This window comes from Carcharhinus amblyrhynchos, chromosome 6, assembly GCF_965287045.1.
Source record: "Carcharhinus amblyrhynchos chromosome 6, sCarAmb.v2.hapA, whole genome shotgun sequence".
NCBI lineage: Eukaryota > Metazoa > Chordata > Chondrichthyes > Carcharhiniformes > Carcharhinidae > Carcharhinus > Carcharhinus amblyrhynchos.
In genome coordinates, this window is record NC_137329.1 from 122,053,441 (window position 1) to 122,079,231 (window position 25,791).

At 50.3% G+C, this 25,791-nt stretch overlaps 1 protein-coding gene across 4 annotated transcripts in view; it reads left to right on the top strand.

The window, feature by feature from the left end:
* tspan9a (tetraspanin 9a) overlaps positions 1-5,995 on the top strand; it is a 174,571-nt gene extending 168,576 nt beyond the window's left edge. For all 4 annotated transcript variants that reach the window (XM_080191353.1, XM_080191354.1, XM_080191352.1 and 1 more), the window contains 4 exons: positions 1,803-1,904; positions 3,609-3,740; positions 3,840-3,923; positions 5,695-5,995. In XM_080191353.1, coding sequence (XP_080047479.1) covers positions 1,803-1,904; positions 3,609-3,740; positions 3,840-3,923; positions 5,695-5,766 — 390 coding nt within the window. In that variant the 3' untranslated portion in view covers positions 5,767-5,995. The remainder of the gene's footprint in view (positions 1-1,802; positions 1,905-3,608; positions 3,741-3,839; positions 3,924-5,694) is intronic.
* Positions 5,996-25,791: the final 19,796 nt, after the last annotated feature.

A 25,791-nucleotide genomic window follows, 5' to 3' on the forward strand; every position in this document is an offset into this window, starting at 1 on the left:
ACTCTTCTCCCATTACAGCACTCTCTCCATTACAGCACTCTCTCCATTACAGCACTCTCCCCATTACAACATCCTCCCCATTACAGGGCTCTCCCCATTACAGAGCTCTCCCCATTACAGACCTCTTCCCATTACAGCATTCCTCCCCATCAAGCATCTCCCCCATTGCAGCACCCTCCCTTCATTACAGCACCCTCTCCTCATTACAGCATTCTTCCCTTGTTACAGCACCCTCACTTTTGTCGCAGTCAGTTGTAAATCGGGCGATTCAAGCTATTGTTTAATTTTGCTGCGCTGTAAAGAATTTTATAATTGGGAATTCAGTTAACAACAAAACCAGAACTGAGCTTGGGTACGGGCAAGATTTCATCTAGATATCAATGTGATAAACTGGAACAAATTAATTTCTCCTTGCCCTTACTCTGAGTTTGGAATCTGTCGGTATTTATACAGATACCAGGCGAAGGGTGAGATTCTCCAGTCTCCCAGCCGCGTGTTTCCCGCCAGTGGGAGGTGGCGGGTTGTTTGCTAGAGCTGGGATTCTCCAGTCCCGCCGCTGTCAATGGGAGTTCCCAATGACATCACCCCACACCAGCGGGAAACCCGCAGCCGGGTGCACTGCCATTCCAGACGGTGTGAACAGCCGGAGAATTCCAGCAAACCACCCACCCGAGGAAATCTACCGATTTCAGAGAGCTTGAATATGACAGCGGAACTGATTAAATCTACATTTTGTGCAGAGATTTCATTTTGATTTGTTGCGATTTCTATGTTTATGGAGAATTACACTTAATAATTTGCTCAGACTGTGTGTGTCTGTGTGTCCCTGCGTGTGTGGTTGTGTGTGTGTGAGGGTGTGTGAGTGTGTGTGTGTGTGTGTATCCCTGTGTGTGTGTGTGTGTGTGTGTGTGTGGGTGTGTGTGTGTTCCTGTGAGTGTGTACGTGTGTGTGTGTGTGTCCCTGTGAGTGTGTGTGTCCCTGTGAGTGTGTGGTTGTGTGTGCGTGTGTTTGTGTATGTGTGTGTGTGGTTGCGTGTGTGTGTGTGTGTGGTTGTGTGTGTGTGCGTGTGTGTGTGTGTATGTGTGTGTGTGTGTGCGTGTGTGTGTGTGGTTGTGTGTGTGTGTGTGTGTGTGGTTGTGTGCGTGTGTGTGTGTGGTTGTATGTGTGTGTATGTGTGTAGTGTGTGTGTGTGTGTCTGTGTGTGTGTGTGGTTGTGTGTGTGTGTGTGTGTGTGTGGTTGTGTGTGTGTGTGTGGTTGTGTGTGTGTGTGCGTGTGTGTGTATGCGTGTGTGTGTGTGGTTGTGTGTGTGTGTGCGTGTGTGTGTGTGGTTGTGTGTGTGTGTGTGCGTGTGTGTGGTTGTGTGTGTGCGTGTGTGTGTGTGTATGTGTGTGTGTGGTTGTGTGTGTATGTGCGTGTGTAGTTGTGTGTGTGTGTAGTTGTGTGTGTGTGTGGTTGTGTGTGTGTGTGCGTGTGTGTGGTTGTGTGTGTGTCTGTGTGTGTGTGTAGTGTGTGTGTGTGCGTGTGTGTGGTTGTGTGTGTGTCTGTGTGTGTGTGTAGTGTGTGTGTGTGCGTGTGTGTGGTTGTGTGTGTGTCTGTGTGTGTGTGTAGTGTGTGTGTGTGCGTGTGTGTGGTTGTGTGTGTGTGTGTCTGTGTGTGTGTGTAGTTGTGTGTGTGTGCGTGTGTGTGTGTGTGTGTCTGTGTCTGAGTGTGTGTGTGTGTGTGTTAACCTGTTAATTCAGAGAGGATGAATTTTGTCCCGTCTCTCTCAGTGTCTGAAGTCCATTCTCTTGTTTTCTGACAGGTCAGAGAGTACGCAAGAGAGGATCTAAAGATGGGACTTCGATTATACCAATCAGATGGGAATATTGGCCTGACTAATGCCTGGAACATCATCCAGACGGAAGTGTGTATCACGTTGCAGGAAAAACTGATTCATTCGAACCAGCAGAATGTCTTCATTCTGTGAACTGCTCACCTCCTCTTAACCCTCTCCGACCGTCACCCCCTCACCCGGACTATCATACCCAAGAAAGTGATGGATTGAGTGAAGTTTCTGATCCATTTTGAATATCTTTATATTTCACACTTAATAGATTGTCAACTAATCAAAGAAAAAAATGGCACTTAAATTATAACAACTGCACCATCCCACAGGCACTCTCCTGTTATCTCCCCTCAGGTCAGTGTCTTTATAAACTTACTCTCTCACACCCTCACATAAACACTAAACTTCACAAAAACAGCCCCTTACATGCACATATACACATACAGACACACAGGTACACACTGACACATGCAGGTACACAGATACACACACAGATACACATGCACACATATGTACACACACTCACTCAGGGACAGACTAACCAATTCATCTCTCTTCCCCCTATTTTGCCATCTCTCTCTCTCCCTCTCTCCGTTCTTCTCCCTCATTTTTTATCTCACTGCCCGTCTCTTCCTCTCTCCCCCGCTCCCTCCTCTCCCCCGCTCCCTCCTCTCCCCCGCTCCCTCCTCTCCCTCGCTCCCTCCTCTCCCTCGCTCCCTCCTCTCCCCACTCCCTCCTCTCCCCCGCTCCCTCCTCTCCCCCGCTCCCTCGCTCCCTCCTCTCCCTCGCTCCCTCCTCTCCCCCGCTCCCTCCTCTCCCCTGCTCCCTCCTCTCCCCGCTCCCTCCTCTCCCCCGCTCCCTCCTCTCCCCACTCCCTCCTCTCCCCCGCTCCCTCCTCTCCCCCGCTCCCTCCTCTCCCCCCGCTCCCTCCTCTCCTCGCTCCCTCCTCTCCTTGCTCCCTCCTCTCCCCCGCTCCCTCCTCTCCCCCCACTCCCTCCTCTCCCCCGCTCCCTCCTCTCCCCGGCTCCCTCCTCTCCCCGGCTCCCTCCTCTCCCCCGCTCCCTCCTCTTCCCCGCTCCCTCCTCTCCCCCGCTCCCTCCTCTCCCCCGCTCCCTCCTCTCCCTCGGTTCCCTCCTCTCCCCCCGTTCCCTCCTCTCCCCCGCTCCCTCCTCCCCCCCATTTCCTCCTCTCCCCCGCTCCCTCCTCCCCCCCATTTCCTCCTCTCCCCGCTCCCTCCTCTCCCCCCGTTCCCTCCTCTCCCCCGCTCCCTCCTCCCCCCCATTTCCTCCTCTCCCCGCTCCCTCCTCTCCCTCAGTTCCCTCCTCTCCCCCGCTCCCTCCTCTCCCCCGCTCCCTCCTCTCCCCCGCTCCCTCCTCTCCCCCCACTCCCTCCTCTCCCCCGCTCCCTCCTCTCCCTCGGTTCCCTCCTCTCCCCCGCTCCCTCCTCTCCCCCCGTTCCCTCCTCTCCCCCGCTCCCTCCTCCCCCCCATTTCCTCCTCTCCCCGCTCCCTCCTCTTCCCCGCTCCCTCCTCTCCCCCGCTCCCTCCTCCCCCCCATTTCCTCCTGTCCCCCGCTCCCTCCTCTCTCCCTGGCTCCCTCCTCTCTCCCCCGCTCCCTCCTCTCCCCCTGGCTCCCTCCTCTCTCCCCCGCTCCCTCCTCTCCCCCTGGCTCCCTCCTCTCTCCCCCGCTCCCTCCTCTCTCCCCGGCTCCCTCCTCTCCTTCTCTGCGCACCCACAGTTCAGTCCCGTTACATTGACGCCCCTCTCTCTCTCTCTCTCTGTAGTATGAGTGCTGTGGGGTCGATAACTCCACTGACTGGGCTGGAATTCTGGGCACGAACGCCGTCCCTGATTCCTGCTGTCAGGAATACAGTGAAAATTGTGGTGAGCACGATTCCAGCAAGTGGTTTGTGCCGGTAAGTCCTCGAGATTCTGTTCCCCGCATGAACTTTCCCTGTTGTTGAATGAGGCTGGGACACTGACAGTATCCCCCTCTCTCTCTCTCTCTCTCTCAGGGTTGCTACAATAAGATTGAGACATTGCTGGAGAAACAGACAGCTGTTATTGGCTCAATCGTGATGTCCATTGTTGTAATACAGGTAAAGCAACTTTACGGTAATGTTCAACTAACCCCCCCCGGGCTCCTATAGACTGGGACCACTCACACTCTATGATGTGCGGACGCTGGTGTTGGACTGGGGTGGGCACAGTGAGGAGTATCTAATACACCTAACAATAATAAGTCAAATAAAAAAAATTTAAAGTTTTTTAAACATTTTGATTTGATTTGATTGATTATTGTCACATGTATTAACAGACACTAAAAAGTATTGTTTCTTGCGCACTACACAGACAAAGCATACCATTCACAGAGAAGGAAAGGAGAGAGTGAAGAATGTAGTGTTACAGTCATAGCTACAGTCAGGGTGGCACAGTGGGTTAGCACGGCTGCTTCACAGCACCAGGGACCTGGGTTCGAGTCCCAGCCTTGGGTCTGTGTGGAGTTTGCACGTTCTCCCCTGTGGGTTTCCTCCGGGTGCTCCAGTTTCCTCCCACAGTCCAAACATGTGTGGGTTAGGTGCACTGGCCGTGCTAAATTGCCCCTTAGTGTCCGGGAGGACTAGCTGGGGTAAATGCATGGGTTATGGGAATAGGGCCTGGGTGGGTCGGTGCAGACTCGATGGGCTGAATGGCCTCCTTCTGCACTGTAGGGATTCTATGATTCTAATTTAGGGTGCAGGGGAAGATTAGCTTAATGCGAGGTAGGTCCATTCAAAAGTCTGACGGCAGCAGGGAAGAAGCTGTTCTTGAGTCGGTTGGTACGGGACCTCAGACTTTTGTATCTTTTTCCCGACAGAAGAAGGTGGAAGAGAGAATGTCCGGGGTGCGTGGGGTCCTTAATTACACTGGCTGCTTTTCCGAGGCAGCGGGAAGTGTAGACAGAGTCAGTGGATGGGAGGTTGGTTTGAGTGATGGATTGGGCTACATTCATGACCTTTGTAGTTCCTTGCGGTCTTGGGCAGAGCAGGAGCCCATACCAAGCTGTGATACAACCAGAAAGAATGCTTTCTATGGTGTATCTCTAAAGGTTGGTGAGAGTCGTAGCTGACATGCCAAATTTCCTTAGTCTTCTGAGAAAGTAGAGGCTTTGGTGGGCTTTCTTATCTATAGTGTCGGCATGGGGGGGCCAGGACAGGTTGCTGGTGATCTGGACACCTAAAAACTTGAAGCTCTCGACTCTTTCTACTTCGTCCCCATTGATGTAGACAGGGGCATGTTCTCCTTTAAGCATCTGAAGTCGATGACAATCTCCTTCGATTTGTTGTCACTGAGGGAGAGATTATTTATCTTACTCTGGCTCTATCCCCGTAACCCTACGAATTTGCCTTGAAAATTCCCCTAACCCACACATCTTGGGACACGAAGGGACAATTGAGCCAATGCATCTACCCAGCGTGTCTTTCGGGCTGTGGGAGGAAATCCATGCAGACATGGGGAGACTCCGCGTAGACAATCACCCAAGGCTGGAATTGAACCCGGGTCCCTGGTGCTGTGAGGCAGCGGTGTTAACCACTGTGCCACCCACTTGGAACAAAGAGTGGTGAGCCTGTGGAATTCATTACCACAGGAAGTAGTTGATGCCAAAACATTGAATGTATTCAAGAGGTGTCTGGATATAGCACTTGGGGCGAATGGGATCAAAGGTTATGGGGAGAAAGCAGGATTAGGCAATTGAGTTGGATGATCAGCCATGATCATGATGAATGGTGGAGCAGGCTCGAAGGGCCAAATGGCCTCCTGCTCCTATCATCTGTGTTTATGTTCCTGTGTCCCTCTCGGTTGATTTTGCTGTCTTGACTTCTCTTGCAGATCCTTGGAATGGCTTTCTCAATGACTCTGTTCCACCAAATCTCCAGAAGTGGCAAGAAGTACAAAGCATAACTCTGACTGGACGATGACCCGATGCCCTCACGACATTGCGAAGCATTCTTCAGAAACTCAAAAGCTTTGCCTGCCAGGCACACTCCCAGTCATCCTCCGCACTCGGAAAGCCGCTCCTTGTACAGTTCAGGAGTGATGATTCCTCACCTTTTTGCCAAAGAAACATAAAGCGCTAACCACCATTGGCTTCTCTCTGGCGACCCTGCATTCACCACCCCCCATCCCAACTCCACCCCCCCCCCCCCCCTCCCCACCCCACCTCCCCAACCGTCCTATACCAAATATAGAATTGATAGCAGCACTGACCCAGAAACCTCCGCCCTGACAAGCGCGCGTAACCCTTGCCGTATTAAGCAGGCCTCAGCCTCGTCGGCAACGGAATCTCGCTCTCGCGGGTTCTGGGAGGCCGGGCGGCCGTTTTGCTCGCACGAGGCACCTGCGTTCCTGGTCTCTGGCTCCACACCAGGAGAGCGGGCTTCGAAACAAAACCTTCCTCCGCACTGTCCCAGGATAGGCGGGCGTCCAGTCTTGAGTTGGGGGGGGGTTGCGAGGTCCAAGGGGAGGGAGGAAGTCCTCAGGACTCTTACCTGACTGGCCTGGCTGTAAATCCCAGCCAACGAGACTCCCCAGTGGGAGCGGTGGAGCGGTCAGGAGGTGGGCGGGGGGGGGTGGTAGATGGAATAAGTTAACTCTTCCTGCAGATACATTCAAAAAGGGAATCCTGTAGATGGATAGTTGATCAATAATTGCCTAGTGCAGCCTCCTAATAACCAACTGGTTCCACTCGAGTGACTGACAGTACTCACCGCCCTATCTGCTGTACGATAGGTAATCTTTGACCTATTTTCTGTGTTGCTGTAACCCACTGGGGACTGTTCATTCAACGTAAACTGTAGCGAAGGGGCTACTGCGAGGGCGTTGCTGCTTTATTCAGAGCCAGAGATGGGAATCTGACCATCACTTATTCTTTGCAAAACACAAATGGAACTTTTTTTAAAAGGTAGATTAGGAATTGTATCTTTTAAGTAAAATAACGGAGCATTTTGTTTTTGTACTGTTTGGACTTTTTATATGGGCTTTTTCTCCTCCTCCCTGCACCCCCCCCCCCGCTTTAACTTCCCTGCGTGACTCGCTGTGTGATCGTTAAAAGCTGAAATTCCCGGGTGACCGCGCGTGCGTTCTGCTTGATGTCTGCGGCGGAAGCGACACTGAACGCGGGAGCGACCGACGGATCGAGGTCTCGAGTCGAGGCGAGAGCCATCCGCCCGATTACTGCGGCCGCTGGGAATGTGAACGGCTGGGAACCCTCAGCAGGTCGGGCAGGTTCTGCGGGGAGGGAAACGGTGGGGGGGGGTGGGGGGGGGGGGACAACGGCCCTGGTCTCGCCGGCACCCCCTCCCCGGAATTGGGGCGGGCGAGGCGGACAGAACGGCATTCTCCTTGGGCCGCATTCTCCCTGGGCGGGCGTGCCGGTAAAATCCCAGCCGTTGTCTGCAGTCGGCCGAGCCGGGGAAGGTTTGAGACGGTTCGAGCCGGCGGGAGGGGAGAGGATGGGGAAAGAGCGGAAGGAAAGGTTTGTGACGAGCCAGAAACCTGGAGAGGTCGGGACAAGTAAATGGACGAGTGACCGGATTCTAACTTTGGCACGGACAAGAATGGCCAAAAGGCCAGTTTCTGAGCTGTAATCTTTCTGTGGTTCTATCTCAACCCCCCCCCCTCCCTTTGGATCTTGTTCCCTTTTGTCAGTCAGTCTCCCATCCTGTGACATAACGTCCGTTTTGTAGCCTTCACGTCCCCGCCCCACACCCTTCCACCGAAACCAGTAATGTTTCCACCTGTTCCCCAGTTCCGCTGGGAGACCACGACCAACCTGTTTATCAGTCTGCGGTGGCGACACTGTGCTGCCTGCCTTTGTAGGGGTTGCCCTGTCGAGAACGATCTGCCGACTAGTTCAGCGGTTTCGGGTCAGGACGCCCGTCCTCTGTGCAGCCGTGAAGCAGATTATTTCAACAGCTGGTCACTCCGTGTGGAAGTAGCTGGAGTGACAATAAAATTGAACAGCAGGGTTCATCGGCCACCTGTTTCTATTACATAGAATCGTACGGTGCAGACGACGAGGCCCTTTGGCCCATCGAGTCAGCACCGGCACTCGAGGAACACCTGCACGCCCATCTAATCCCATTTACCAGCACTTGGCCCACAGCCCTGAATGTTACGGTGTGCCAATAACTCATCCAGATACTTTTTAAAGGATGTGAGGCATCCCACCTCCCCCACCCCTCCAGGTAGCGCATTCCAGACCCTCACCACCCTCTGGGTAAAAAGGTTTTTCCTCACATCCCCCCGCCAAACCTCCCACCCCTCACCTTGAACCCACGTCCTCCTCGTGACTGACCCTTCAACTAAGGGGAACAGCTGCTGCTTATCCGCTCTGTCCACACCCCTTCATAACCTTGTACACCTCGATCAGGTCGCCCCCTCAGTCCTCTCTGCTCCAGAGAAAACAACCCAAGCCTACCCAACCTCTCTTCGTAACTTAAATGTTCCATCCCTGGGCCGCATCCTCGTGACTCTCCTCCGCACCCCCCCTCCAGTGCAAACTACAAGTTACGAAAGGTAGTGATGTATAATTGTGTACGACTATTGCTGCCAACAGGTAGGGGAGTCTAAAACTAGCGGGCACAGGTTTAAGGTGAGAGGGGAGAGATACAGAAGTGTCCAGAGGGGCAATTTTTTCACACAGAGGGTGGTGAGTGTCTGGAACAAGCTGCCAGAGGTAGTAGTAGAGACGGGTACAATTTTGTCTTTTAAAAAGCGTTTAGATAGTTACATGGGTAAGATGGGTGTAGAGGGATATGGGCCAGTGGGTAGTTGGGATTAGTTTAGTGGTTAAAAAAGGGGACAGCATGGACCAGTTGGGCTGAAGGGCCTGATTCCACGCTGTAAACCTTGATGACACTTTGCTTTGTCCTTGCGACATCAGGAAATGCTGGCGTTGCTGTGGTTACGCTCAGTAAGAAATGGAGTTATTGACAGCTGGAAGTGTTAGGCTCCCAAATTGGACGCAATTGTCTCCAATAGGAGTAGAGAGGCTTCCAGTCTGAGAGTGACCAGGCGAACTCAGTATGTTCCTAATAAGAGTTTAAACTTGGCTCAGTAGCAATAGCTTTGCACGTGGAAGGGGTTTGGAGCTGTGAATGATCTAAGACATTGACATCCATCTGTGTCGAGCTCTCACTCCATCTGAGCGATCGCTGTTGAACCACACGAGGAATCTGTAAGGAAGTGTCTGCAAATATTTCAGCCCTTTAACTATCCGCGTCTTTATTCAATTAAAACACAGATCAGGGATGGAATGTGTGGAGCGACATCTTGAAGTTGGGAGATATTTAACCAAAGGTAGGGAAAGGCCCATGGTGGAATGAGCCCGGGTGTGTGGCGGCAGTCTATGTGTCCCTGGCGAGGGGTCGGGGGGGGGTTCATTCCCCTGATGTGATGGGGTGGCATTAGTATAAAAGTGCCAAAGTCGGCACATTTCCCATTAGAAGAAATCCTTCATAAAGGTGCACATGTGTTTCAGCCAAAGGGATGGAATTTTATAATGTGGGTATGCTGGCGTTGGACTGGCGTAAACACAGTAAAAAGTCTGACAACACCAGGTTTTAGTCCAACCTATTTATTTGATAATATTCTCACAAGCTTTCGAGGGGTTACCCTCTTCGTCAGGTGAATAACTCCCGTGACTTGCCTGGGTTTGCAAAACCTCACTTACTGTACTGTCTGGAGACAATACACATCTCTTTAAACTGTGATCAGTGCTCCTACCACTCACATTGTCAGCCACTTCAGGTCTTGAACAGCAGGTTAGGTGTAAGGATTCGCATTCTAATCAGTAATCTCTAAACTGTCTGTGCTTTATATGCTCTGTCTGAGGCCAGAACTCTCCATTCACCTGACGAAGAGGGTAACCCCTCGAAAGCTTGTGAGAATATTATCAAATAAATAGGTTGGACTAAAACCTGGTGTTGTCAGACTTTTTACTGGAATTTTATACACAGGGTTAGATTTTCCTCTCTCACCCTCTTCATCCTCTCCAACTCTCCCTTTACCATTCCTCTCCTGCAGTCAGTAACTCGCTCGGTCACCTGGCAGCACAGTTAGTGATATTTCTGTGTGTCGACTCCAGTGACAGTTGGCTCTGTTGTAATGCATCATCACAGGTCAATAATAGTTGGCATTGCCTCAGTGTGTACGTTACAGATCAGTAAGGATCGTATTTTATGGCATTAATTACAGGTCAGTAACAGTCGATAATGGTCATACATGTGGATTACAGGTCAGCAACAGCTGATAATGATCTTACATGTGGATTACAGGTCAGTAACAGTCGGTAATGATTTTGTGTGTCGGTTACAGGTTCACTCCTAGTGTTGCTGGTCTCACGTGTAGTCTTCTGAGTGAAGTTTTCACCTTGGAATCTCTTCCATGTAAAAATTAGAGGGAATGCAGAAACCTTTGTTTATTGACTGGACTTTGGCTGATTGTCTTTGAGCTGGTACAGAATGCAGAGAGAGAGAGGAATGGAGGTCAGTGTTTGCCAGTGAAAGATCCACATCCTTTCGGCAACTGAGTTCAAACCAGCTTTGAGACATTGATTGGGGCGTGGGATGGACTCCCAGCGCTGAGCCCGCTTGCTGAGCTGTGTAACACACATGGGAAGTGCAAAAGATTTCACAGACACTGAACCGTTCCTGATAAACTGCCCGTTCTCGATCCCCCTGAGAGTCTGGACTGTGTTCGGTGTTGTACAGGACATTGCCGGGGAACTTGAGTTTCAGAGATCACACAGCGAGGACCTTACAGCATTCCCAGTGTAAAATCAGCTGGTTTTTAATCATCCCCCACCCGTGCTTTATGATAGAATTTCTTTCCTTTTCTGTGGCTTTTGACATCAATGAATCTCATTTACAGCATGCTTTGGATCTGTTTATAATCTAGAAATGTTAATGAGCATTGTAAGAAATGATGGAAGTGCTGGAATTTATTTATGTTAGAGGCATTTAGATACAGATTAACAATCTTTTCAATTGTATTAAAATATTGATGCTATTAAATGCATTTTACACTTCCTGTTTTATAACCCGGAGCTCAGGAAAACAAGTTTGGTCAATATTTACAGGTTTAATCCTCTAAACTGCTAAGAGTCTTCAACTGACAGTAAAGGCTATCAAACCAACCACCTTTCCAACACAGCCAGTGATTATTAAATGTGTGTGTGTGTCAGGATTGAAAGATTTAGACTGTGTATATTTGAACCAACAATCTGTAAATGTTTTCTTGGATTGTAATCTCCCAGTCTCATGTTAATAATTCTGTTGATTTATAAATTCACGTGGCTGGTTGTGTTAACTTGACAGTGGATTACGTCAAACCGTCTCTGCAAATCCCGCACAGAGAGACCATTTCCTGGACAGTTTTTCAATTGCAAAATTACTCTGATTCCAGATTAATTCTTCCGCGTTTGATTGGGATGTTTATTCTGTTGGGGGAGAACAAGTATACTGTCTGCTACAGGAAAGGTTTGACAGGTTCCTTTACAGTTCAGGAATCAGCTGGTTCCTCTGACATTGCAGTACTCCCTCAGTACTGTCTCTCCGATAATCTACTGCTCCCTCGGTACTGTCCCTCCGATAATCTACTGCTCCCTCAGTACTGTCCCTCCGATAATCTACTGCTCCCTCGGTACCGTCCCTCCGATAATCTACTGCTCCCTCAGTACCGTCCCTCCGATAATCTATTGCTCCCTCAGTACCGTCCCTCCGATAATCTATTGCTCCCTCAGTACCGTCCCTCCGATAATCTATTGCTCCCTCGGTACCGTCCCTCCGATAATCTATTGCTCCCTCGGTACCGTCCCTCCGATAATCTACTGCTCCCTCGGTACCGTCCCTCCGATAATCTACTGCTCCCTCGGTACCGTCCCTCCGATAATCTACTGCTCCCTCGGTACTGTCCCTCCGATAATCTACTGCTCCCTCAGTACTGTCCCTCCGATAATCTGCTGCTCCCTCGGTACTGTCCCTCCGATAATCTGCTGCTCCCTCGGTACTGTCCCTCCGATAACCTATTGCTCCCTCGGTACTGTCCCTCCGATAACCTATTGCTCCCTCAGTACTGTCCCTCTAACAGTGCAGAATTCTCTCTGACAGAATCACAGAATTTTTCCAATGCAGAAGGAGGCCATTCACCCCATCGTGTCAACACTGGCTCTCCAAACGAGCAATTTAACAACTGCCATTCTCCTGCCTTCTCCCCGTAACCCTGCACATTCTTCCTTTTCTTGGATCTGTCCCCTCTCATTCTCGATCTTTCTGCAAATGCTAACAGTTTTTCTCTGTCTCTCCACTCTGTCCTGACCCCCCCCCAGAATTTTGAACACCTCCACCAAAACTCCTCTCAACCTCCTCTTTGTCAAGAAAGACAGTCCCACCTTCTCCAATCTATCTTCATAACTGAGGTTCCTCGTCTCTGGAATCATCTTTTCTGCACTCTGGTGATTCACATCCTTCATAAAGTGTGGAGTCTAACCCATTATCCTTGCTCTTGTTTCTATGCTGCTATTGATGGAGCCTAGGGTGTGGTGTATTTTATTAATCGTGTTCTTACCCTGTCCTGTCACCTTCGTTGATCAGCGCACATAAACATCCAGATCCTTTTAGAATTGGACTCGTTATTTTAGATTGTCTCTGTTTTTCCCATCAAAATGAATTACCTCACGCTTCCTGCAGTGAACTTCATCTGTCTCCTATCTGTCTGTTCCCCCAACTTGTCCATGTCCTTTTGAAGATCTGCACTGTCCCCCCCACAGTTCACACTGCTTCCAAGTTCTGTATCAGCTGCAAATTTTGAAACTGTGCCCTGTACACGAGGTCTAGGTCATTAATATCAGGAAGGGTAAGGATCCCAACACTGACTCCTGAGACCACCTTTCCTCCAGCTTAAAAAAAACTTCCATTCATCATTACTCTGCTTCCTGTCACTTACCCAATTTTGTATCCACCTTGTTATTGTCCATCTTATTCCCTGAGCTATAATTTTCCTCACCGTGCTGTGTGGCATGGTAACTGCCTTTCGAAAGTCCGTGTAAACCACATCCACAGCATTACCCTCATCAACCCTCTTATTACCTCAAACTATCTCCAGCAAGTTAGTTAAACAGTCCCGCTGCCTTTCCTCGTGGACCCACATTTGTCCATGTCACTACTTTTGTTCCAAACTACTGTGCTGAATATTATGCCCCCTTCCCCCTTTGGGGAGGGTGACCCCCACTCTGCAGCCCACTCTCTCCCCAATTAACATAAGAACATAAGAAATAGGAGCAGGAGTAGGCCATCTGGCCCTTCGAGCCTGCCCCGCCATTCAATAAGATCATGGCTGATCTGTTGTGGCTCAGATCCACATTCCCGCCCTCTCCCCATAACCCTTAATCCCCTCTCTTATCAAAAACCCATCAACCCGCATCTTAAAAATATTTAGCGAGGCAGCCTCCACCACTTCAACGGGCAGAGAATTCCAGAGATTCACCACCCTTTGAGTGAAGAAGTTCTTCCTCAACTCCGTTCTAAACCGCCCCCCCTTTATCTTGAGGCTGTGCCCCCTAGTCCTACTGTCCTTTCTGAGCGGGAAGAGTCTCTCCACCTCCATCCTATCCATCCCATTCATCATCTTATACGTCTCAATGAGATCTCCCCTCATTCTTCTGAACTCCAACGAGTACAAGCCTAGTTTATTCAGCCTCTCCTCATAGCTCAACCCCCTCAACTCCGGTATCAGCCTAGTAAACCTCCTCTGCACTCCCTCCAAGGCCAAAATATCCTTGCGTAAGTACGGTGCCCAAAACTGCACACAGTACTCCAGCTGCGGCCTCACCAATGCCCTATACAGCCGCAGCAAGACCTCCCTACTTTTATATTCAATCCCCCTCGCTATGAAGGCCAGCATCCCATTCGCCTTCCTGACCACCTGCTGCACCTGCAAGCTGGGTTTTTGCGACTCATGCACAAGGACCCCGAGGTCCCTCTGCACCGTCGCCTGCTGCAGTTTTTCGCCACGTAAGTAATAATCCTTCCTACCATTATTCCTACGAAAGTGGACCACCTCGCACTTGCCAACATTAAATTCCATTTGCCAGTTCCTGGCCCATTCGCCCAGCCTATCTAGATCCTTCTGCAGACTCTCCACACCCTCCGCACAATTTGCCGTTCCACCAATCTTGGTGTCATCAGCAAATTTCGACACCCCGCACTCGGTTCCCTCCTCCAGATCATCTATATAAATGGTAAAAAGCTGAGGCCCCAGCACCAACCCCTGGGGCACTCCACTAGTCACCAACCGCCAATCCGAATAGCACCCATTGACCCCCACTCTCTGCCTCCTATTTGACAACCAATCCTCTATCCACGCTAACACCCTACCCCCAACTCCATGCCCCCTGACCTTCTGCAATAACCTCTTGTGAGGTACCTTGTCAAACGCCTTCTGAAAATCAAGAAAGACCACATCCACCGGCTCTCCTCTATCCACCGCCCTAGACACATCCTCATAGAACTCCAATAAATTTGTCAGACACGACTTCCCCTTAACGAAACCGTGCTGCGTCTGCTCTATCAAGCAATTCCCTTCAAGATGCCTCACTATTTCCTCCTTGATGACGGACTCTAACATTTTACCTACAACAGACGTTAAACTACTGCCCTTTGAGAATTTATTTAAGAATTGCCCCTCCCCCCGATTGAACTGTTTTATGGCGTGGACAGTGACAACATTCCCAATCAGTGATGATCTGTTTGAATCTGATGGGTTGGCAGACATACAATTCCAGCCCATTATTTCCAGCAGTTTCCCCAGCACTGAAATTTGGCCCTCCTAATGCCAGGTACAACAGCCCAGCCAATACCATCTCATCCATTTTAATCCTTTCAACTGTCTGAACAATCTCCTCTTTCACTATAATCTGGGCAGCATCTTGTAAAGTATTCAGTTAATACTGTGAGCCTGCCCCCAGCCTCGATGTATAAATCGCCTTTCCGTCTCTAACTGGGCCAATTCCTTTTACTGTTTTTTATTCATTTGTGGGACATGGATATCATTGGCTGGGCCAACACTTATTGCCCATCCTTAGTTGCCCCTGAATGAGGCCATTTTAGAGGGCAGTTGAGAGTCACCCACATTGCTTTGGCGCTGGAGGCACATGTAGGCCGGACCAGGTAAGGACGGCAGATTTCCTTCCCTAATAAGAACATAAGAAATAGGAGCAGGAGTAGGCCATCTAGCCCTTCAAGCCTGCCCCGCCATTCAATAAGATCATGGCTGATCTGAAGTGGCTCAGTTCCACTTTCCCGCCCTCTCCCCATAACCCTTAATCCCCTTGCCTACCAAAAACCTATCTACCCGCGTCTTAAATATATTTAGCGAGGCGGCCTCCACCACCTCAATGGGCAGAGAATTCCAGAGATTCACCACCCTTTGAGTGAAGAAGTTCCTCCTCAACTCCGTTCTAAACCGCCCTCCCTTTATCCTGAGGCTGTGCCCCCTAGTCCTGCTGTCCCTTCTGAGCGGGAAGAACCTCTCCACGTCTACCCTATCCATCCCCTTCATCATCTTACTACGGCTCAATAAGATCCCCCTTCATCCTTCTAAACTCCAACAAGTACAGACCCAGTCTATTCAGCCTCTCTTCATAGTTCAACCCCCTCAACTCCGGTATCAGCCTAGTAAACCTCCTCTGCACTCCCTCCAAGGCCAAAATATCCTTGTGCAAGTGCGGCGACCAAAACTGCACACAGTACTCCAGCTGCGGCCTCACCAGTGCCCTGTACAGTTGCAGCAAGACCTCCCTTCTTTTATATTCAATCCCCCTCGCTATGAAGGCCAGCATCCCATTTGCCTTCCTGACCACCTGCTGCACCTGTAAGCTGCGTTTTTGTGACTCATGCACAAGGACCCCCAGGTCCCTGTGCACCGTAGCATGCTGCAGCTTTTCGCCCTTTAAATAGTAAACCCTCCTACTATTATTCCTGCCAAAGTGGATAACTTCACACTTGCCAACATTGTATTCCATCTGCCAGGTCCTCGCCCACTCGCTCAGCCTATCTAGATCCTTCTGCAGACTTTCCACATCCTCTGCACAATTTGCTTTTCCACTTATCTTTGTGTCATCAGCAAATTTTGACACCCTACACTCAGCTCCCTCCTCCAGATCATCTATATAAATGGTAAATAGCTGAGGCCCCAGCACCGATCCCTGGGGCACTCCACTAGTCACCAACCGCCAATCCGAATAGCACCCATTGACACCCACTCTCTGCCTCCTATTTGACAGCCAATCCTCTATCCGTGCTAACACCTTACCCCCAACTCCATGCCCCGTAACCTTCTGAAGCAACCTTTTGTGCGGCACCTTTTCAAACGCCTTCTGAAAATTGAGAAACACCACATCCATGGTTCCCCTCCATCCACCGCACTAGACACATCCTCATAGAATTCCAATAAATTCGTCAGACACGACCTCCCTTTAACGAATCCGTGCTGTGTCTGCTCTATCAAACAATTCTTCTCAAGATGCCTCGCTATTTCTTCTTTGATGACGGATTCAAGCATTTTTCCTACAACAGACGTTAAACTAACCGGCCTATAATTCCGTGCCTTTTGCCTGCCACCCTTTTTAAACAGCGGCGTAACATTAGCCGTTTTCCAATCTTCCGGCACTTCCCCGGAATCCAGCAAGGTTTGGAAAATAATCACTAAGGCATCCACTATCACCTCCGCCATTTCCTTCAGAACCCTGGGATGCATTCCATCCGGTCCTGGGGACTTGTCCACCATCAGTCCCGCTAGTCTAAAGGACATTCCCTAAAGAATATTAGTGAACCAGATGGGTTTTTACAACAACTGACAATGGTTTCATGATCATCAGTAGATTCTTAATTCCAGATATTTTTCATATTGAATTCAAATTCTGTCATCTGCTGTGGTGGGATTCGAACCTGGGTCTCCAGAACACTAGCTGTGTTTCTGGATTAAGAGTCTAGCGCTAATGCTACCAGGCCATCATTCCTATAGAAGACTTTGGGATTGCCTTTCGTGTTAGCTGCCAGTCTCTTCTCATACACTCTCTTTGCTTCTTTAGTCCTTGTCAACCTAGGCTCAAGTCTCAGCATTGGGCCATGAATGCACAATAATCTGATTCAGAGGCAGGAAGTGGGGGGGCTGGACATGGGGGGTGGGAGCCAGGGTGATCATACCTTTGACTCAGATTAAAGTTATACTGCAGGCAGCGCAATCAAAAACTGGTGCACAGCAATCTCCAGGCGAGATCTCTGTACGGTTTCAACGTGTTTCCAAGTTAGTGACTAACTGCCTGTCGTATAACATGATGGGATACAGTTTTGGGGTGTGCAGAGGGTCACGCAAGGTGCTGTGTGCAGGGCGGGATACAATATAGAACATAGAACACTACAGCACAAACAGGCCCTTCGGCCCACGAGTTGCGCCGATCACATCAACACCTACCAACCTACAGACCTATCTATAACCCCCAATCCCATTAAATTCCATATACTCATCCAGAAGTCTTTTAAAAGACCCCAGCGAGTTCGCCTCCACCACCACTGACGGCAGCCGATTCCATTCACTCACCACCCTCTGAGTGAAAAACTTACCCCTAACATCACTTCTGAACTTCCCTCCCTGCACCTTAAATCTGTGTCCTCTCGTAGCAACCATTTCAACCCGGGGAAATAGCCTCTGAGAGTCCACCCTATCTATTCCTCTCAACATTTTGTAAACTTCTATCAGGTCGCCTCTCAACGTTCGTCTCTCCAGGGAAAAGAGTCCCAGCTCCCTCAACCTAACTTCATAAGGCATGCCTCGATCAAAGATCATGCCTCGATATACCACGATCAAAGTGGTCCACAGACATCCCAGAAAATACACCACACAACTCCGCAGGTACGGTGCACGATGGAGACTAATGAACCAGATTCTGAAATGTGCCCATCACAACTGCCTTCCCGCCTTCTGAGGCTGCAGAATGCACGTTGCTAAGCATCCCCGCACTTAGAGGGGGTACAGAGGAGGTTCACCGGGATGTTGCCTGGGATGGAATATTTGAGGCTGGATAGGCCTGGATTGTTTTCTGTGGAGCAGCGAGGGCTGAGGGGAGACGTGATCGAGGTGTATAAGATTATGAGGGACATGGACAGGGTGAGTAGGCAGCAGCAGTTCCCCTTGGTTGGGGGTCAGTCACGAGGGGCCATGGTTTTAGAGTAAGAGACAGGAGATTCCGAGGGGATTTGAGAAAAATGAAACTTCACTCAGAGGGTGGTGGGAATCTGGGATGCGCTGCCTGGGAAGGGAGAGGAAGCCAGAAACCTTACAACCTTTAAAAAATATTCGGATGAGAACTTGAAATATCAGAACATTCAGGGATATGGGACAAGTGCAGGAAAATGGGATTAGTGTGACTTTAGTGGTAGATTCGATGGGCTGAAGGGCCTTTTCTGCACTGTATGACTCTATGTGGATGAGGTGGAGGGCTCTTGCAGGCTGCAAAGAGACATTGATAGGATGTAGAGCTGGGCTGAAAAGTGGCAGATGGAGTTTAACCCTGATAAGTGTGAGGTGATTCATTTCGGTAGGACAAACTTGAATGTGGATTACAGGGTCGACGGCAGGGTTCTGAGGAATGTGGAGGAACAGAGAGATCTTGGGGCTCATACCCACAGATCTCTGAAGGTTGCCACTCAAGTGGATAGAGCCGTGAAGAAGGCTTATAGTGTGTTCACGTTTATTAACAGGGGGTTTGAGTTTAAGAGCCGTGGGGTTATGCTGCAACTATACCAGATGTTAGTGAGACCACATTTGGAATATTGTGTGCAGTTCTGGTCACCTCACTATAAGAAGGATGTGGAAGCATTGGAGAGAGTACAGAGGAGATTTACCAGGATGCTGCCTGGTTTGGAGGGTAGGTCTTATGAGGAAAGGTTGAGGGAGCTGGGGCTTTCCTCTTTAGAGCGGAGGAGAATGAGAGGCGACTTAATAGAGGTTTGTAAGATGACGAGAAGGATTGATAGAGTGGACATGCAGAGACTATTTCCTCGGGTGGATGTAGCTGTTACTAGGGGGCATAACTATAAGGCTCATGGTGGGAGATATAGGAGGGATGTCCGAGGTAGATTCTTTACTCAGAGAGTGGTTGGGGTATGGAATAGACTGCCTGCTGTGATAGTGGAGTCGGACACTTTAGGAACTTTCAGTTGGTTATTGGATAGGCACATGGAGCACACCGGAATGATAGGGAGTGGGACAGCTTGATCTTGGGATTGGACATGTGGTTTCTGTATGATGTGGGAACTGGCGGACCCCAGGGTCCTTCCCAGTGACCATGTCTGCAGTAAGTGCAGGTTGCTGGAGGAGCTCCAGCTCAAGGTGGATGAGCTGGCCTCTGAGCTACAGACACTGAGGCTCATCAGGGGGAGAGAGGGTGCCCCTAGACTGGCTAAATCTAAGGGTCAGGGACAAAAGGGGGCTGCTGGGAGGAGGAGGAAGGGGGGTGAGGAGTGGAGGCCTCAGCCTCTTAATCTGCATAACAGGTTTGAGGTTCTTGCTTCCACTCTGGAAGAGGACGAGGCAGGTGAGGTTGGTGAGCAAACTGCACACGGTACAGTGATGCAGCAGGACATAGGCAAAGAGAAGGGGAAAAGGAACGTAGTAGTGATTGGAGATAGTGGGGTGAAGAGTATTGACACTGTCCTTTGTCACAATGACAAAGTGCACAGAAGGGTGTGTTGTCTGCCTGGTGCTCGGGTACAGGATGTCGCAGCTGGGCTGCAGAGGAACCTGGAGTGGGAGGGTGAGAACCCGGTCGTTGTAGTACATGTGGGTGCCGGCGACGTAGGCAAAGTGCGGACTGAGGATCTGGGGAGGGAGTATGAGAAGCTGGGAATGGAATTAAAAAGTAGAACCGACAAGGTGGTCGTCTCTGGGCTACTGCCTGAACTGAGTGCAGACGGGCGTAGGATTGACAGGATAAAGGAAGTGAATGGGTGGCTCAGGGATTGGTGTGGGAGGAATGGGTTCGAATTTATGGGGCATTGGCACCAGTATTGGGGTAGGTGGGACTTGTTCGGGCGGGATGGGGTTGGTCTGAATCGTGCTGGGACCAGAGTGTTGGCGAATCGAGTAAAGAGGACTGTAGACAGGGCTTTAAACTAATTAGGGGGGGGAGGGTGCGAGGGTAGGTGACGCTACGAGGTCTAAAGTTAAGGATAGGGTACAGGTAAGGGAAGAGGCCGAGGATGTCCCAATTGGTGGCGTTACGGCAAATAGGGTCCAGGTGAAGGCTGGGATGAAAGCGCTTTATCTGAATGCACGAAGCATTCGGAATAAAGTGGATGAGCTGGTGGCGCAGATCGACACAAATGGATACGATCTGGTGGCCATTACAGAGACGTGGCTGCAAGGTGACAGGGACTGGGAGATGAATGTACAGGGCTATCAAGTGTTTAGGAAGGATAGGCAGGAGGAAAGAGGGGGCGGCGTAGCTCTGCTGATTAAGGATAGTATCAAGGTGGTAGCAAGGGATGATATCGGAGCCAAAGAGCAGAACGTGGAATCGTTGTGGGTGGAGATTAGGAACAGCAAAGGGAGGAAGACGCTGGTGGGTGTCGTCTATAGGCCCCCGAATAATGATCTGGAGGTGGGGCGGGCTGTTAACACGCAAATAAGTGCGGCGTGCAGGAATGGGACGGCAGTAGTTATGGGAGATTTCAATCTGCATATTGATTGGTCGACCCATGTTGGACGAGGTGGGCTCGAGGAGGAGTTCTTGGAATGCTGCCGGGATAATTTCCTTGAACAGTGTGTGTTGGAGCCGACGAGGGAGCGAGCTATCTTGGATCTGGTGCTATGTAATGGGGCGGGTAGAATTAGGGACCTTGCGGTGAAGGATCCTCTTGGGGAGAGTGATCATTGTATGGTGGAGTTTCTGGTGCAGATGGAGGAGGAGAAAGTGGGTTCCCGGACACGCGTCCTTTGTTTGAATAGAGGGGAGTATGGTAGGATGAGAGAAGAATTGGCGAATGTGGACTGGGGGAGTGCGTTGGAAGGTAGGTCTGCTGAGGAGCAGTGGAGGATCTTTAAGGAGATCTTTCTTGGTGCTCAGCAGAAATTTATTCCGATGGTTAAAAAGGACAGTAGGAAGAGAGGTAATAAGCCGTGGATAACGAAGGAGGTGAAGGAAAGTGTTAAATTAAAAGCGGAGGAATTTAGAGTAGCTAAGAGTAGTGGGCGAGAAGAGGATTGGGAAAGGTTTAAATGTCAACAAAGATTGACAAAGAAGTTGATAAAGGAGGGTAGGAGAAGCTATGAGGCTGGGCTAGCACTTAATATAAAAAAGGATAGCAAGAGTTTTTATAAATATATAAAAAGGAAGAGGCTGGCTAGGGTGAACGTTGGTCCTTTAGAGGATGAGAAAGGGGAGCTAGTGGTAGGGGATGGGGATATGGCTAAGGTCTTGAATAACTTTTTTGTTTCTGTCTTCACGGAGGAGGACGTGAATAATTTGCCGGGTGTTAGCGATGGAAAGGTGGTAGGAATGGAGGGTCTTAATGACATTACTGTTACTAGAGAGGTGGTGCTCGACAGACTGGAGGGGCTGATTGTGGACAAGTCCCCAGGACCGGATGGAATGCATCCGAGGGTTCTGAAAGAAATGGCGGAGGTGATAGTGGATGCCTTGGTGGTTATTTTCCAGACGTCGCTGGATTCCGGGGAAGTGCCGGAAGATTGGAAAACGGCTAATGTTACGCCGTTGTTTAAGAAGGGTGCCAGGCAAAAGGCGGGGAATTATAGGCCGGTTAGTTTAACGTCTGTGGTAGGTAAAATGTTAGAATCCGTCATTAAGGAGGAAATTGCGAGGCATCTTGAAGGGAATTGCTTGATAGGGCGGACGCAACACGGTTTCATTAAAGGGAAGTCGTGTCTGACAAATTTACTGGAGTTCTATGAGGATGTGTCTAGGGCAGTGGATAGAGGAGAGCCGGTGGATGTGGTCTTTCTGGATTTTCAGAAGGCGTTTGACAAGGTACCTCACAAGAGGTTATTGCAGAAGGTCAGGGGACATGGAGTTGGGGGTAGGGTGTTAGCGTGGATAGAGGATTGGTTGTCAAATAGGAGGCAGAGAGTGGGGGTCAATGGGTGCTATTCGGATTGGCGGTTGGTGACTAGTGGGGTGCCCCAGGGGTCGGTGCTGGGGCCTCAGCTATTTACCATTTATATAGATGATCTGGAGGAGGGAACCGAGTGCAGGGTGTCGAAATTTGCTGATGACACCAAGATTGGGGGAAAGGCAAATTGTGCGGAGGGTGTGGAGAGTCTGCAGAAGGATCTAGATAGGCTGGGCGAATGGGCCAGGAAATGGCAAATGGAATTTAATGTTGGCAAGTGTGAGGTGGTCCACTTTGGTAGGAAGAATGGTAGGAAGGACTATTACTTACGTGGCGAAAAACTGCAGCAGGCGACGGTGCAGAGGGACCTCGGGGTCCTTGTGCATGAGTCGCAAAAACCCAGCTTGCAGGTGCAGCAGGTGGTCAGGAAGGCAAATGGGATGCTGGCCTTCATAGCGAGGGGGATTGAATATAAAAGTAGGGAGGTCTTGCTGCAGCTGTATAGGGCATTGGTGAGGCCGCAGCTGGAGTACTGTGTGCAGTTTTGGGCGCCGCACCTGCGCAAGGATATTTTGGCCCTGGAGAGAGTGCAGAGGAGGTTTACTAGGCTGATACCGGAGTTGAGGGGATTGAGCTATGAGGAGAGGCTGAATAAACTAGGCTTGTACTCGTTAGAGTTTAGAAGAATGAGGGGAGATCTCATTGAGACGTATAAGATGATGAATGGGATGGATAGGATAGAGGTGGAGAGACTCTTCCCGCTCAAAAAAGACAGTAGGACTAGGGGGCACAGCCTCAAGATAAAGGGGAGGCGGTTTAGAACGGAGTTGAGGAGGAACTTCTTCACTCAAAGGGTGGTGAATCTCTGGAATTCTCTGCCCGTTGAAGTGGTGGAGGCTGCCTCGCTAAATATTTTTAAGAAGCGGGTTGATGGGTTCTTGATAAGAGAGGGGATTAAGGGTTATGGGGAGAGGGCAGGAAAGTGGAACTGAGCCACAACAGATCAGCCATGATCTTATTGAATGGCGGGGCAGGCTCGAAGGGCTAGATGGCCTACTCCTGCTCCTATTTCTTATGTTCTTATGTTCTTATAGCTCAGCACAACATTGAGGGCCAAAGGGCCTGTACTGTGCTGTAATGTTCTATGACTAATGTTTAAAGTTTATTTATTAGTGTCACAAGTAGGGCTCACACCAACACTGCAATGAAATCACTGCAGCAAACTAGATGTTTCCACTTAATACCTTTAGTTCTTTTGTCAACAACAAATTCTTTGCCCCAGGACACAGATTTGTCTTATTGAACATTAACAGGCAGTCCTATCTGGAGCAACTTACTTCACTTGTTACCATCAAAAACATTATTACACTCAATAATTTCTGTTCATCAACACAACCAGAGATTATGACACAGAAAATGACCTTTCTGTCTACATTGGCCTCTCTGCTGGAACAGTTGAAAACTAACTTCACCATTCTCACGACTGCTCCCCCCACTCCGTCACTCCCTACATTAACACTGCAGTGAAGTTACTGTGAAAATCCCCCAGTCGCCACACTCCGGCACCCGTTTGGGTAACACTGAGGGAGAATTCAGCCCGGCCACTGCACCCTAACCCGCACATCTTTTGGACTGTGGGAGGAAACCGGAGCACCCAGAGGAAACCCATGCAGACACCAGGAGAATGTGCAGACTCCACTCAGGCAGTGACCCGACAAATGATGTTATTAATTGTGTTCCTTGTTAATACGGGGATGATTTTAATTTAGATAGTCTGTACAGGTTTATAGAGAGAGAGTGACTGTTGGGAAAGGACCTTGGCCTTAGGGGGGGTCTTATTCTTTACGGGATGTGGGTGTCGCAGGCAAGACCAGCGTTTGTTACCCATCCCTGATTGCCCCTTGAACTGAGTGGCTCACTGGCTCATTCCAGAGGGGCAGTTAAGAGTTAACCACATTGCTGTGGCTCTGGAGTCACATATAGGCCAGACCGGGTGAGGATGGCAGATTTCCTTTCGTAAGGAACATTAGATAGGGTTTTTTTTTAATGACAATTGCCAATGGTTTCATGGTCATCATTGGACTTTTAATTCCAGATTTTTATTGATCTGTCACGGTAGTGAATTGAACCCAGGTCCCCAGAGCATTATTCTGGGTCCCTGGATTACTAGTCCAGCGACAATACCACTTCATTCACTTTCTTGCTCTCTCGTTCTCTTTTGCTCTCATCCCTCTCTGTCATCCCTCTCGCTCTCATTTCGCTCTCTCTTTCACTCTCTCTCATCACTCTCGTGTTCTCTCACACTCTCTCTCACCCAGTCCCTCGCTTTCACTCTCTTTCTCTCTCTCTCTCTCTCCGTCTCTCTTTCACTCTCACCTGCTCTCTCTCTCTTTCTCTCTTGTTCTCTTCTCTCTCACACTCTCATCACTCTCTTGCTCTCTCTCTCTTTCGCTCCCTCTCTCTCTTATCTCACTCTCACTCTCATCATTCTCTTTCCGTCTCACTGGCACTCCCTCTCTCGCTCTCCCTTACTCTCGCTCACTCTCACTCTCCTCTGAAGTGGGTGAGGGTCTGAGAGGGGGGGTCCGCGGGTGTGGCTTCAGGCAGTGGTTTGATTGGCAGGAAGAATTTTCTTTAAATTATTCCCACGGATTAAATACGGTGATGTGCGTAAAAGAACAATTTCATCCCAAATTTTATTCCCTCTCAAACTTTATTCCTGAGTATCATTCTAGTTTTGGGGTGGGGGGGGGGGATGTGGATTTGGCTTTGGGACGGGGTGGGGTTTTTTTTCACTGTGGCAGATCCTTCATCCCGAGGCTGACATCGATTCCAGCCGCAAATCGCTGACCGCAGAACGCTGGGTTTTACCACTGAGAGCCGCCGCAGTGCCGGGGAGTAGCTGCAGGGCCGGGGGGAAAAGCCCAGAGTGTTTCTGCTGGAAATCTGAGACTGGCTGAGGAAACATCAACAGACCCGCCGACAGGGAGATTAACCCCGGGCGACAGACCCGCCGACAGGGAGATTAACCCCGGGTGACAGACCCGCCGACAGGGAGATTAACCCCGGGTGACAGACCCGCCGACAGGGAGATTAACCCCGAGCGACAGACCCGCCGACAGGGAGATTAACCCCGGGCGACAGACCCGCCGACAGGGAGATTAACCCCGGGCAACAGACCCACCGAGAGGGAGATTAACCCCGGGCGACAGACCCGCCGACAGGGAGATTAACCCCGGGCGACAGACCCGCCGACAGGGAGATTAACCCCGGGCGACAGACCCACCGAGAGGGAGATTAACCCCGGGCGACAGACCCACCGAGAGGGAGATTAACCCCGAGCGACGGACCCGCCGACAGGGAGATTAACCCCGGGCGACAGACCCGCCGACAGGGAGGTTAACCCCGGGCGACAGACCCACCGAGAGGGAGATTAACCCCGGGCGACAGACCCGCCGACAGGGAGATTAACCCCAGGCAACAGACCCGCCGAGAGGGAGATTAACCCCGGGCGACAGACCCACCGAGAGGGAGATTAACCCCGGGCGACAGACCCACCGAGAGGGAGATTAACCCCGGGCGACAGACCCACCGAGAGGGAGATTAACCCCGGGCGACAGACCCACTGAGAGGGAGATTAACCCCGGGCGACAGACCCACCGACAGGGAGATTAACCCCGGGCAATGGACCCGCCGAGAGGGAGGTTTAACCTTTGGAAAGGATCCCTCAAGTGAACAGAGGTCGCAGCTGAGAGTTGGATAACGGAACATGAGGGGCAGAACGGCATTTAAAAAAATA